The sequence below is a fragment of the Sipha flava genome, unplaced genomic scaffold (genome assembly GCF_003268045.1).
Source record: "Sipha flava isolate LNK unplaced genomic scaffold, YSA_version1 207_pilon_pilon, whole genome shotgun sequence".
Taxonomy (NCBI): Eukaryota; Metazoa; Arthropoda; class Insecta; order Hemiptera; family Aphididae; genus Sipha; species Sipha flava.
The window spans coordinates 246,661-262,425 of record NW_020272813.1 but is presented as its reverse complement, the minus strand read 5'-3'; the positions used below and the strand labels follow the sequence as shown (position 1 = coordinate 262,425).

Sequence of the window (15,765 nt, the reverse complement as noted above, 5' to 3'; positions counted from 1 at the left end):
GATAACATTTATTTAATGTAGCTGATAATCTATTTTTATTCATCATAGAAATCATATCAAATACCCATTAATTTTTATTTTTAAGAGTATCAACAATGTTCACACATTTTGTGTTATTCAATATTAGTACTTCACGCGACACTGCTGTAGACATTTAAATGTGGTCCCTGCAGTAATGAGATATTGGAGGACTTCAAAGATCAGACCTAATTTATTGATCAACTCTTAATATTAAGACATTTGCAATGTGTAGTATGTGTAATACGGTCAGGAATTTGTTAATTTTTGTGTTCATTTTCTGTTTGATTCACATTTTATTCTTCTATGTTAAATATAATACTGGAACAACCATGAAACTTGCAATCGACAACTTTTGGGAAGAGGTAAATAATAAACGTCTTAAAAATGTTTTACAACTTGATGAAATTTTAGTACAAACCAAGATGAGTATGGCTAATGTTGAAATTCGAAAACTGTTCATAAATTAATCGTACTTATTCACAAAAAAAAAAAGACCAGTTTTCCATCTATTAGCGCGGAATATTATATTATACATTTTTTTGTAGTATAAGGTCTACAAGATTGTAGCAAATAATGTAAGAATCTTTCACATATGGCCACTCAGCAGTAACTTGAAATTTTTTTTAAAAACGAGTGAATAGTACTGCTAATCTATGTTGGTAGTTTTGTGAACATGAAAGCATACTGCATCAATCTCAAAATTGTTGTAAGTGGATTGATTGATGATACGGCAGTAGACAACTCTCACTCAAAAAATTATATCAAATGTGTTAGAACAGAAGTGATTATTTATTGAAAAAAGGGCAAGTACCATGGCAACTATTGACGTGTATGAAACCATCCATATTTCTTTGATTTTCAATCAGCAGCACTCCTAAGTGGTTACGTGCGAAAAAGGCCCTTAATATATAAAATTATTTATTTGTCATCCAGGTATAAAATATAAATATTAAATAAATGAAAGCATGGTTATTTTAAAAATTTATCATCCAACACTTTATTTTATTTTTGTGGGACTCTTAATAGTTAAAACTTACACATCAAAACAATATATCCTTATGCCACTTAATTGCACAATATAATATGCAGTGACAAACTTTTTACATAAAAGTTTGTGTTTTGAATTTACGTATATAAAATAAAAACGCTTTACAAATTTGAAAAAGAGATAAAACAACACAAAAAGTATTATAAAAACATAAACGCACCATAAAAAAAAAAAAAAAAAAAAAACAATAACCGGTATACCTTCATATTATATAATTAAATATATAAGATTATTTACATAAGTAACAGTGTTTAGCTTAAATTAAAATGTATAAAATTTAAATGCTCGGTGTATTAATATAAAAAAATAAATAATAATGTGATAGTTTTTGTGAATATGTACTTATAAAGAATAATTATTGTAATTAAATTCCTATAAACATATATATATGTCAGAGGTAACATTACAAAATTATAATAATAATAAAGAATAAATGAAAAAAAAAAAATTAAAGATAATAGTATTATTTTTAATTTACAAATATTGCTACAACAATGTAGTCACAATTTTATTGCACCGTTTTTTCATCAAAAAAATATTGTCAAGAATTTTTCAATATATATATTTTATACTTTAAAAACAAATTTAACTTTTATAATATATCATCAAGGCTATAAAACAATATTGGTATTTAAAAAATACCAAACTTTTAAAGTATAATAAGGTAATTGACAATCTAGAGATGGTAGGGATGAGCACAAGTTTTGGATGATGAGAACATGGGAAGGGGTGTGAGCACATTTAAGCGATAGGACAAATGAGATCAAACAATTTTTTAAAGAAAATATATTTACTGTCAAACGTGTGATTCAAGCGGTACATTCAACAGTTTAGACACAAAGTTTGGGTCAGCCATGCTCCTTGGTCTGATACCTCTTTCTTTAATTCCATCAACTACTCGAGCCCAACTAAGATCTGGTGAACTAGTTCTCCGATCTTTGCAGCTCTTCTCTATTTCGTCTCTTTCTTTATTGTCCAACCAAGTGATCTTATCAAAATCTTTAGTACCACCTACCGTATGCCGTCTCTTGATACTACGATCAGTTGTAACACCGTTTTTACGTTTTTGGCGCGCTTCCTTATCGCGTAATGAACTACAGCGTCTAGACAAACCTTGTTTTCGCTTGTTCATGTTGCATTCAGTTTTCTCCGTCTTAGTGAGGGAGTCAGATCGCCGGTGTTTGGAAGCGTCACCGTTTTTTGTCATCATCATTGCTTCAAACTTTGTGTACTTGGAAATATATCTCTCATGTTTATTTAATGATTCACATCGACGTAGTTTTACATGATTCCCATAGTCTGGACGGTTTTCTTTTTGTTTCAATGATTCAGAACGACGTAGACGTACATTTGGGTTAGCATTAAAGTCTTGAAGACATTCAAAATTATCAGATACTGATGGTTTGGTTTTCGAAGAATCTTTCACAGATTCACTGGCTAAATCTTTCATAGTTTCAATTTCCTAGAAGAAATAACAATACTATAAATATAAATAATGTTGACATTGAAAATAAACTTACATGTTTTTCAGTTATATGCTGACTGCGTCTTTCCAATGACCTATGTAAACTTGGGTCTCTGTAAGTCTGTATATCAGCTTGTTCGTCATCTGATTTAGTTACCAGTAGTTTTTCTTCAAGATCCACAGAGTCACTGGGTATTAAAAGAGATTTAAGTTTTTTGTCAAAGGCGGAGGTCAGGCTCACCAATAAATCCCCTCCTAGAAAATCAAACACAAAAAAAAAAACACTAACATCATGCAATTGTTTAATACATACGCATCATCAACAAACCATTCAATTAGAATGTTAGGTAATCTACAACATCATGGTAACACACAATTAAAACATGATCAAATACCATATATAACACTGAAAAGCGCCATCGAATATTAGTATTGTTAATATTAAAGACAAAATATGTTAGTAAAATGGACAATAAGCTGTTATACACATATATGCTGTTTCAAAATGTGTGCATTTATATGATAAAAAAAAAAAATAAATAAAAATATTTGTAAAAGTTATGCTATACAATACATAGTATTTGGAAAAAAAAACTTATTAAACTTGTTATATTACCTAAATTAATTGAGTAGAAGTATTAACATTTAGGAAAAGGGTATACAAGAGGTTTAGGGTGAGACAAAAGTGGATGACCCCAAATAGTTGGAAGAAAGGTTGAAGGAGAAGAAAATGAAGTATTAATATTTAATGATTAAAATGAAATAACAAATAAATGTTTTCTTTCTGTTACAGTAGTTAAAAAATTAAAAATTAAGAAATAAAATGATTAATAATAGTATTCTTGTATAAATTTTTAAATGAAAGTAAAAGCAATAAATTAGTAAAAATAAAAACAATTATAAGACAAAACCATTTTAATTCAACAAAAGACACTGGTGCTAAATTTATAAGAACCTTTCAGGTTGGTAGTAGTAGTAATGTGGATACTGGTTAAGGGACGTGCCGAAAACCCATCCTTGTCGTTTGTTACTTAAGTGCTGATGTATGTTACCATTTGCTGTAAATTTTTCCAATAAATCTCAAACAATAATGCTCGAGCTAGACATGCTCGCACATGATTGGAAAATTACATTAAGATTACGCAATAGTAAACCTATTTTTGTGTGTATAAAGCGCAATACTTCTTCTTAATATCATTTTAAAATTATAATTATTACTTTTATTTTTAAACTTTCACCAACTATTTTCCTAATAAATATGGAAGCACTACTGATTTAATCATTAATTAATAATGCTAAAGTGTAATTACTATTGCGACCTCTTTAATAAAGATGAAATAAAATATTACCTTCATCTGACGCATGACTAACTGGACGTTCTTTAGATATTCTTGAACCATCACTAAGTGAATCTACTGACCATTCATCAGCACTCTCAATACTAGTTTTTAATCGTTTCTGATTGTTTTTAAAATCTGAATCATTAGGTTGATCATATGTCCCATTAGTCGTACCTTTAGGCACTTTGACCATGACTAAAGGAAAAAAAAAATTACAATATTAGACTGGAAATAATCAACACTATATTATTTTTTATATTAAATATGGTTTACCAGGAGGATAATCTTTAGCAAGCATTAACGCTTCATTTGGTTCTGTAACAGGTTCATCAAGTCCAAAATACTCTCTTCTTCTTTGTCCTCTGTTGATTTCTCTCTGAAGCATTGCTTTTGTTTCTTGTTCAAATCGTCTAATTCTTTCTTGAGTAGTTTCAGCTAAATTGACATAAGATTTAATTGGAGCACAATCAGTACTTTGAGGTGGTGAATCTAAACTTTGATCATTAGATGTTAAACGTTCAAGACTGTCTTCAGATTCATTAAGACTAGTACTTGATACAGTCTCTGAACTGGCTTTTGAACTATTTAATTTTTCTTTGTTGGATATGTCCTAAATTGGAAAAAATTTATATTTTATTAACAAAATAATAAAATAAAACAAAAAATAGTAAATTGTTAACAGCTTATAAAAGCTTGTAAAAGCTTAGCCTGGAGTATTATATTAGTAATATATGATAGTTTCAAATTTAAAATTCATCATTAGGTATATACAGTCAATAAAATCTAGACTCAATTTATTGACTTTGTATATACTTTTTATACCAGATGATGAATTTTTAATTCGAAACCGGTCGTACATTACAAATATAATAATATTAGAAAATAAACATTTATTTATTTATTTAAATATTTAATTATTACATAATGTACAATTTTTCAAAATTATCATACTTGTTTAATATCAACTGCACTTATTGAAGGCACACTGGTTTGTGGAACTACATTATTAGATATGTTGGAACGAGACTTTCGTGATGTGTTCGAATTTTTGCCAGTAGCCCGATGCATTTTACGATTAGCTGCAGCAACAATATTGGTCATAAGATCTTTGGCCAAGAATGGTGTATACTGATTGCCAGTAACTTTATTGATATTATCCAAAAGGTTTTGGTTAGGAGCAGATTGTTCAATTTCTGGAACCTGTCCACAATTTTCAGGTATAGATGCTGTTAGATCTGCCACATCGCCATTGCCGAAACACCAATCAGCCTATTAATAAACGTAAATATTAAAAGTTAGATAATTTTCTTAAAAATAACTCGTATTGATTACCTGTAGTATTAGCGATTCTACAATACGGCATTGATGACTCATATCTGTGACCATGGTTACCATGTTGTCATCAGCAGAATGAACTAGCGTTGGACCAAACACAATAGCTAAGTTACGTGCTTCCATTTTATTTACTCCACTGTGTTGAACAATTCTTTTAAGGTGCATTAGCAGATACTTTAGAGTCTCAAAATGGTGGTCTGGCAATTTATGAACCTAAAAATAACAAATTAAAATAGTTTTTTTTCGAAATATAAAAATACTATTTTTCCATACCAATTCACGTAATTTAACCATTCGTTGTACAGGATCATCAATTTTATCAGCTTCAATAAAATGTGGGTACATTTCAGTTGTTAATAAGGCATCAGGAAGTCGCCTAAAGAATGATTTTAATAGGCTAGATATAACATTGACATCTGTCCAGCGAGGGTCACGCTGTAAAAGTTTAACAGCCATATCTGGGGTTTCCATACCACCATTATTAACAGCTTCTGTTAATGATGTAATGGCTGCAGTATTGCCAGGTACCCTTAAATTATAGTAAGATGTTAGTTTATTCTAAATATATTATAAAAGGTGTGTGACATACCTGTATATACCAATAATATCCAATCCTTTATCTTCAACTATTGATGTGCATACTTCAACCATTAAAGGAACAAATTCTGACTGAGTTGACTATATAATAAAATAGATAATAGTGAAAAAGTTGTTAAGAAAAATGTTTTTAAATCATACCGGTGGACAAAGTTCCAGAGGAATGCCTATTGCGGTGCCTGGTGGTGGTGGTAAAATAGGCATAACGGGTGAAACTGGTGACCCAGATCCTTGTTGTATTTTTTTGAGTTGTTTAGCCATTCTATTTTTCCACGTGTTTGTCGATTTGGGAGACTGAGGTTGTGCTTGACTAGGACTACGATCAGGTTTCCGAGTCTTGGTAATAGGTGAATCACCGGAAGGAGAACGGTTTCTAAATGTAGCAAGTTTGCGAATGCTCTTAGTATTTCCTGGTGAGACGCTTAAACACTGAAAAAAATTTGCATATTATAACCCAACATGATAAAAAGTAGACATTTAAATGTTTACTTACTTCTTCTGCAGATAGAGAAGCTTGTACATCCAAAGCTTGTTCTTGTAATGCTTTTAACCATCGCACCATGGAAGATGTGTCATCAGCTTGAAGCAATAATTCAGTGCACCCTACATCATTGTTGTTAGAGCATAGTCGCATTACATGCTTTCTCTTTGTATAGTCATGAGCCACATCAGTAGTGGATGTTTTTAAGTTGATACGATCACAAGATAAGTTAACATCATCCGTCTTGTCTAATGTAGCAGGTGTCTAAAGATTAAATTAAAATAATTTTTGATTCAAATTAAAAAAAACATTATTGATTTTTTCTTAGGTTCAAAAGAAATTTATTTATACCACAACGTAATTAAATCGAATAAAATTAAAAAAAAATAAATAAAAAAAAAAAGATGACGCACCCAAGAACCTGTGGAAGACCATCGTTTAAGTCGTGGTCGTTTAGATGCCCGAAACCACGTTGGCATGCAAGAATATCTTAAACGTTGATCCGGTGAACAAAATCTATTCATATTACGTTATTTTTTATTTTTTATTTAAAAACTAAGAAATATAACAACCGGTTGACGTTTAGATGTAAACTAACTGTAACTGGTCAGATCATTGTGGATGTTTTATCGCGAGCGCGTGCCCCTATTGTTATGGACAGTTGAGCATACATAAATTATTCGCAGTGGCGCGTGTGCACAACAGGATAAAAAGGCAGATGGTGATTCCGTTCGATGTTACGAAAGCTTTCAATTGTTATCGTAACGAATGCACGATTTGAAATTGGGAGAAAGCAGAAGACTGCGGAATCCAAGAGTAAAGATCATGTATGATTATCACAATAATATACTTATTGCATAAACGAGATGTGCAGGAGGTTTATATGTGGTATTGGATTTTTTTTCGATCAAGTAAAAAATTCACGGCGTTTGCACAATGAAAAAATTGCATAAAAAAAAAAAAAAAATACACACATAACATAATATAATATATTTTTATACTAACGTCTACCGAAATGTTAGGCACCGACTCTCGTTTTTCTTTATACAGACACAGTGTTTGTCCGCGTACAACGGCCCACACCGGTTTCCACGATCGATCGCATGCTTTCTGTAACCATATTACATGTATTGAATGAGTAAAGAGATATTTTTTTATTATTTCCATCGGCAAAGGACTTACCTTGCCGTCGATTTGTATCACTTTACAAAGCAAAGATCCTTCTTTGACGACGCGACTGTTGCCAAGGTCCTGGAACGGCGGGCCATTCTTCTTCGTTCCAAGTATGCTAAAGAAAAATCGTTTAACACGCCATATTAGTAAACGCCGAACAGAGATGAATAGAAGAAGTTCATTAAAGCAATTAAAATTCTTTTATAACACGCACTACAAGTCTCTCAAAATTAACATGATTATTTTTCCTATATACATTAATTTATGTATATATATAATAACACATGTTAGCGAATTTCACGGCACACCGAAATTTGTATTGTCCGTATCACATTTTCTAATTTCTTAGTTTATACATATCACATCGAACGTTATATGTGTGTTATTAAGAATTAGTTATTATTATACAATAGTTAATAAAACAACGGTTCTTAAATATGTACAAGTGAGAAAAGTGTCTTCATTCACGTTTTGGATAATACGAATAAACACAAACCTATTAGTTTGTCGTTGAGGAAAATAGTCATCGTGTCTGTACAAGTATACTTGTGCACTTCAGGTAGTTTACATAAAACGGGCATGTCGAACGTACATTTTTTTTAAAAAAAATACGTTATTATTCATGAGGTACTATGAACAGATGCATAGATAATAACAAAATTAATGTACAATGCGGGTTTTGGGACGCCACTACGGTGGTCGGTCGCACGCACGACATATTAATCTAAATCAATGATTCATGAACCACTGATGAATAATAATAATGGAAAAAAAGAAAATAATTAGAATTATGTATGTAGGGTTTTTTTTCCACACACAATGAATTTTTACGTGTACTTCTAATGGTATGCCGATCTTACTGTCCGTATACCGAACCGGCGTATTTGTACTAGAGGTCGCCTTTACACATATATTGGAGGGCAAGTCCGTTTTTGACCAAAACCGTACCCTTCCCTTTTCGGCCGATTCACTATTCAACCAAATTTAAAATAGACCGATTCCTTTTTCGACCAAAATAAAAATTTATATAATAAATTTAAAATAATGAAATACAATGTTTATTTACAATGTTATTATAATGGTTCAGGGTTTTACTTGCGTAGCGAGGTTTTAGGTTCACATACAGAGTATAATCCCATTTGCAACAGTATCAAGGTTTGTACAAAAACTAGGTTAGGTTTAGACTATAATTTCCCTTGGGGCGAAGCCCCATATCCCGAAAAAGTGCCACGCAGTGGCACTCGAGTTTGTGAGTGGAGCCGGCGGACGTAACGAGCAAAGTCCTAAAATTTTTAAAATCAAAGTTCCGATTTTTCGAAAAAAAAATGCAAACAATTTTCATTACGATAAAAGATCAAAATTAGATACAATAATCGTTCTCTTGTATATTAATATTTTAATAATTGTTGACAAAAATTTTACATATTATTTTATTATTTTAAATTTACTATATAAATTTTTGTTTTGGTCGAAAACGGCCAAGCCCATATTGGACTACACGGCTACCCATATTTTTATCTAAGATGGGGTTAAGGCTCATGTATTTTAATACCCATATGTCTTAATATCCGTGAGTTTGAATACTCATATATTTAAACACAATAATAGTTTATGGAACAATTTTAAAATCACCAAAAATGTTAAGATATAAGGAATACATACGTAAACAAATGCAATGCAATAAAATTGGCAATAAGATAGCTTTGTTTATGTTTTAATCTCAAAACAAGTTTAAATATTGCTCTTTGATATATTATTAGACTTATTATACTTTTACCTAAGTATATAAGATTATACGATAACCAAATGCATTTTATTAATTTTAAAGTATAACTAATAACCATTCATAACCTTTAAAATAATGAAATGTTGGTAAGTAATTAAGAGCTATACAATTTGTATTATTGATTAATAACAAATTAATAATTATTGGAATATACATAATATTATATTATTATAAATGTTAATATTTAAAGAACATATGAATTTTGAATTAATATGCAATATACACGGGTATTAAAAAAACGGGCTTTAATATATTGTTTTCCTTCGTGCCCGGGCTCCGTGTACTCTAATACCCGTTCACAACCACAATTTCTAATTTGTACATACACACAGCATGTTAAACCACGATAGAAACATTACAGACAATAGTAATTTCTTTATAGTAATGGTCTTAAAAGATTGGCCGACGGTTGTTTATTTATATTTATTGACGTGCGGATGTTCGGAGAAGACTTAATATATCGAATTACATCGAAAAAAAGCAGACGTAAAGAATTGAGAAAAACGTCAAGGAAATGTTTAGCCAAACGGATAAAGCACGGCATATGTAACAATAACTATATACAAATCGGTAATATTCAAAGAAAATCGACATTCATCTCATCACATATCATTTGACAATAAACCAAATACCTACATTGAATTTTACGAATTATTGTACGTTTCAGGGTGAATTGAGAATTTTACAACGAAAGAAACGATTAAAATATGCGTACAATAATATAAATTTTACATAGAAAATATTATTATGGTTTAGAGAATCGATCCAATGAAGAGCATTCAGAAATATATTATAATAATAATAGTATTTATGCGTTTTATTATATGAAATCAATATAGATTAATACGAGTGCTATTGAGGTCAACAAATAGAGGGGCTTATAATAGTAAAAACACATCATAACTAATCCAAGGACTATGAATTTAGTCCTTGATAAAGTGCGATTTAAAAATGTTAACACTGTTATGGTTTTTAATAACTCATTAACTTACGAAAACCTGTAGTATACTATATCTGGGGCCAGTTCACAATATTCACTGCGCAAATTTTTGTTTTTTAGAAAACAACTGGACAAAATACACATTTTTGGAAAAAAAAAAATGTCATAGATAAATATACGTATGAGTGTTCATGATAAACGATACGAATGGAATAAAATAGTTTTTGGAACGATTGAGATCCGAGTCTAGAGGATTCCAACTTGAACCAAATCCATCATGTTTCAACAAGTTAGGTCCTGTTGTTAATTTTTATCAATACAAATATTTTTAGTTATGCTTTATACATTTTCACTGCTATTTGTTTTCTACAGTGTATTATAACTGGATAAAATGTAATATTTATAATATTTATTTATTAATCATAGCGTGTTACTATGACTTACTATACAGTAAGTTGTAAGAGAATATAAATTCATAAAAATATAATAAATAAACACGATTAAATACGCTGAATTATAAGTAGAAAAAAATTATCGTATCAATTTGTATAGTCGCTTCTAGAAGGGTGGCCTTGATAAGATTTCAATAGTGATTAAACATGTGAAAACATGCTAAAGACTGTCGTATTCATGCAGGAATACTACGGCTATATACATAAATACGAATAAAATTTACAATTTAATAATACGTATAATTACCATTAGTGATGGGTCAAACTGTTCGAATCTCGAACCGAACATTAAGGGTTCGGTTCGAGATTCGAACTCAGCATGAAAAAATTGAACCAAACTATCAAGCATCTTTTACTGTTAGAAAATCGAACTTGAAAATATTTGTCGAACCAGACTTACTGGCCACGATAGTCCGAAAACCAAATATTTGTAAAATTCTTCAAAAATTATTTTTGAAATATAAAAATTGATATTGATTATTTAGAAATAATTAGACTATTGACGATAGAAAGTGATAATCTGTAATGGGCACGTTATGCATAATTTATAATAATAATGCTATTATTATTATAATAATAATGTTATTTTTCCAGTCGCATGTTAAAAAATACACCCTCCGCTGACCAAAACATTAATTCATTGTTTATCGCCAATAGAGGCAGTGTATCTACATTCAAAAATTAGCTATTTTTGTTTTTATCATATTTATTGTAGAGGTTAAAATCTATTTTGGGTAAATCCATGGTAATATTCCGATATCGCGACTGTGCTGTTAATAAAAACATGTTTACAACTTACGTCTTACATTATAAATTCTACTAATCATTCTATATTTGTGAATTATAGTTATTATTACTATTTTTTTTATATATTATTAAAATGTACTGATTGTATTGTCATCTTGCACTCAATACTCAATACTCAATGAATATTTTATAAGCTACCCGACAACACGAGAGAGCACAATACTGGTTTTGAAAAATAATAATAATAATAAGAAATTATCAAAAATTTAAATGTGTTGTAAATAATACAATTACTTAGACTTAAAAATTAAAATGTAGAATAGATAATACGAAAACTTAAAATATAATAGTAATTAATAATTATGGTTGTTTTAATTTGTAGGTAGGTACAATGTACATGATAAAAAGTATTAAGTTCGAGTTCGAGTTCGAAAAAATAATTATGAGTTCGGTTCAAGTTAGGTTCTATTTAAAAAATCAGGGTTCGACCCATCACTAATTATCATATTAAAAACAAAAGGGCTTATAATTAAATAATCTACACACGCACTATATTTGTCACATGGTATATAGGTAAGTAGGTATATTTACGAAATATTCATTAATTAGGTAGGTACACAGGTAAACTACTAAACTAGATTACTTAGACTAGTTACAGCAAAATAAGCAAAACTAACGGTTCAAATTATTCGAATATAAATATATTAGGTTTCGAAATTATACACCAGACCATAAAGTATAGACAGGTCAATGGTACTATATAGGTATTAGGAAAGTATTATATATTTATTAACATGAATATTAGAAATCATTAGATAAATAGATGTATACATAAAAACACGCATATAATAAATATTATAACAAAATCTGGCATTGATTTATGTTCTCGTTCGGGTCTTGCGAGCAATGACAATAATTTAAATGGTATAAAAAATAGACTGTTCGTAAATTAACCGTTTATTGTATGGGAAACATAAAAATAATTGAACCTTCGGAAATGAAAAAAGAAAAACGATTTACAACGTAAAAATAAAAAAATTATCGAAATCACTGTCTTATTATAATGATGATATTCCTACTGTTATATCTACTGGCGTGAACAAGGTTTTAATGGATTTTCATTATATAGGTGACACTTGATGTAAAAAAAAAAATATACTTTATGTTCTGTAAAAGTTATGCAATTTTCGTTTGCACGTAAGCACACAAAACACGTACAAAATAATAAATATTACAAGACAACAATAATAATGGTAAAATATAATATGTGGTCAGGTCAAGTGACACTGATATCGAAATACTATCTATACAGGGAAGTATATCACACCAATATACATATACATATGTTTATATACAGTTTATTAATTAAATTGTTAATTATTTTACGCATAAATGATAATATGTATATATATATATATGTGAATGTGTATATATTGATAGATAGTTCTGGGAAAATATAAATACTGAGCAGAAACGGTCAAAACAGTCACACAGAAAAATACATAATTATATTATTATAAATCAACATGAACGAACCCACGGTCACAACTTGCAGCGGCATCTTCGAAAAGTCGCCGTAACCTTTGTATGTCACCCGGAAATATGGGTGCGCGCCATTTTTTTTGCACTCTGCACAGTACATTATTATATGTGTAGGTATTTAAACTCGTATGCGATTTGTCAAATAATAATAATAATAATAATAATAATAATAATAATAATAATAATAACAATAATAATAAATATTATACGTTAATGCATAAGGTAGCTTATCACGTAATCCTATACGTATTATATAAAATCTCGTCGAACATCCGGCTTTTGAGTGTGTGTGTGTGTGTGTGTGTGTGTGTGTGTATGTAGGTATGTGTATATAGGTACGTGTTTGTGCAACACAGTGGTGCTGAAATTAAGTTGTAAGGAAATATCAAAATATCTAAAACGAATCCCATCCTCTTGCAATAGGTTTTAGTAAAATCGACAAAATTATTGTTGGGGAAACTGCCTTGGATGTAATACAGGACGATCGCACTACTTCTATATACATTATATAGGTTTCAGTGCCCCTGGTGCGTGTGTTGAGGATTTATGAATGTGTGTACCTTCGAAATTATGTGTTCAAACTTACTTCGGTTGAGTGACGACAATCGACGAGGGTTCGGATTCAGATTCAGTAGTAGTGAAGTCATCGACGGTCATGTGATCGCCCCAAGCCGTCGCTTTCAGGTAAGATATCCGTCTAGTGGTGCGTTCTTCTTCTGTACAAAAATAACAACAACACTTGGTCACAACACGTGTACATTTTATCATATTATTATTAACATGCGTTTACACGAATGTAAACGTAAATACCAATGTATTGGTAACGATTTAGCGTAAAGTTCGTTAATATTATAATACGCATAGATTATAGTACGCGGCATTCCCCTCACCGTTATCAAAATTCGAATTACTCGGTCGCAACGTGACCGTTGTATCGCAAGGTTTTTGCAGCTCGGCGGCAGTTTCCGTATCATCTCCAGACACTGCGGTAACAAAGAAATTCGACCGTGTTAGCATATATAATGAAAATTAAGTAGATTGTATACTCTGAACCAAAAGAAGATTTAATAATAATAATAATAGTGATAAAAGCGTGTTATTGTAGTGCGGACAAATAATAATACATGCATACACTTGTAAATGTAGTTTAGAGTGCGAAACAAACCGCAGCGAACACTGAGCGAAAGCAAATTAAAGGTGACAAGGCGACGGTGGCAATTTACCTAACGCCGTGTTTCGTTAAAACGCTATTATCTCTACATATTATACATTTTTATCGGACGAGACGGAATGCGATTATCGCAACCGATTGATTCGTATAAGGTTTCAAATATTGATACTGCAGTAATAATGTAATACCTACATAGCATATAAAATAACAAAACTATATACGCGGGAGCTGGCCGGTCATCATACATGAATAAATATTCAATAAATATATAGTTAATATCTTATTCGTACATCGATATACAATGCATAGCACGGGTGTGTCTAACATTTTTTTAGGAGATTCAATATTTTTACAACCACGTATTTCAAATGTATATATTTGACAAGATAACCATTTTGATAATAATTAATTTTATAGATTGACAATGGATTACATAAAAAACCCTGGCAAATGTTTAGTGTATTAAACTTAAATCCAATAAAAATATTAAGCATTACTTCTTTACTAAATTCATAAAAAAAAAAAAAAAAAAATGGGGGAAGTGTTGAACAACTAATCCCCAGTGTATAATATAAAATATATAATACACGAATGTTACTGTAGGCGGAATCTCGTGGAGACGGCATTCAAATTGAACGATTCAATTAATATATATACGATGATGACCGCGTGTCGCATGATATTATTAGAATATCATATAATATATATGTATTAAGTAAACACTAATGGTGTTTTCATGTCGGAAAACAAATATGCGACAAAACGTTACAGCGGTGAAGATATTGAACCGTACTTACGACGCCGATGGCAGCTGTAAATTACATTGGCAGATGAGATGAAGACAAAAGAAAAAATAATTGTTTCATATACACCGCGCGCAATTTATTCGGAAACAGAAGAGGTAAAAATCATTTTTGTATGGGTCTATTTACATCGTTTGTTTCTCGACTTTATCGTGAGCGTATAATGCAGTGTTAAGCCTACATAATATAAATCTCCGCACGCACTTCGTCTTTGATTCGGTGAAATTCTTGTTATTTTCGATCGCTGTATTATTACGTTTTTTATCTTATAAAATGTCATCTATTATAAGCTTTCCCATCGCGATGTTATAGAATAGTATACCACAGAGGTTAGTTTATAATATAATGGTACGTGCTGTGTGAAAATAACATGTAAGCGGATCAAATCGATTATTGTAGTCTTACGTTTCCACGTTGTTTAAATCGGTTGTTAATTAATTGTGTTAAGGCCTTTCTAGATAAGAATAAGAAAAAGAAAACAAGGAGCATTTTTCATTTTTTTTTTTTTTAACTGTTATTGGTGCCATCTCTTCTCTCTCTTTCACTAATTTTTTTTTATCTATTACCACTCTCTCTTTCACTATAATACACAACAGGCTAACCTTGGCTAGAACCACTGGACTGCACGGCAAAATTGACCGGCCTATCCTTGGGCAGCTCGAGTCGCGTCGGTCGCGTGTTCCGCCGGCGGGTTTTTGACTTTTCCACTCCGTTTTCCATCGTCCTCTGGTTTCGGCGCTCTTCACACAATTATTTTCATATTATTGACAAACAAATTATTATACTACAATATCATGTTAGAGAAATAAGAATTTTCTTAACCATGTCGTTATAATATATGAACACTGAAGTATCACCAACGAA

General features: G+C 30.6%; 1 protein-coding gene across 10 annotated transcripts in view; it reads right to left on the bottom strand.

Annotated features, from left to right (window-relative positions):
* Window positions 1–1,544: 1,544 nt before the first annotated feature.
* LOC112682619 (rho GTPase-activating protein 21-B) overlaps window positions 1,545–15,765 on the bottom strand; it is a 56,532-nt gene continuing 42,311 nt past the window's right edge. For 2 of the 10 annotated variants that reach the window (XM_025553269.1, XM_025553273.1), the window contains 16 exons: window positions 15,504–15,641; window positions 13,818–13,910; window positions 13,514–13,643; window positions 12,922–13,014; window positions 7,470–7,575; window positions 7,293–7,397; window positions 6,300–6,551; window positions 5,948–6,235; window positions 5,799–5,887; window positions 5,483–5,738; window positions 5,207–5,422; window positions 4,826–5,143; window positions 4,148–4,484; window positions 3,884–4,069; window positions 2,590–2,789; window positions 1,866–2,531 (listed from right to left, as the gene is read on the bottom strand). In XM_025553269.1, coding sequence (XP_025409054.1) covers window positions 1,866–2,531; window positions 2,590–2,789; window positions 3,884–4,069; window positions 4,148–4,484; window positions 4,826–5,143; window positions 5,207–5,422; window positions 5,483–5,738; window positions 5,799–5,887; window positions 5,948–6,235; window positions 6,300–6,551; window positions 7,293–7,397; window positions 7,470–7,575; window positions 12,922–13,014; window positions 13,514–13,643; window positions 13,818–13,910; window positions 15,504–15,641 — 3,473 coding nt within the window. Of the gene's footprint in view, window positions 2,532–2,589; window positions 2,790–3,489; window positions 3,593–3,883; window positions 4,070–4,147; window positions 4,485–4,825; window positions 5,144–5,206; window positions 5,423–5,482; window positions 5,739–5,798; window positions 5,888–5,947; window positions 6,236–6,299; window positions 6,552–7,292; window positions 7,398–7,469; window positions 7,576–12,921; window positions 13,015–13,513; window positions 13,644–13,817; window positions 13,911–15,503; window positions 15,642–15,765 lie in introns of those variants that run through there. The other 8 variants (XM_025553265.1, XM_025553274.1, XM_025553267.1 and 5 more) reach the window with 8 other exon arrangements.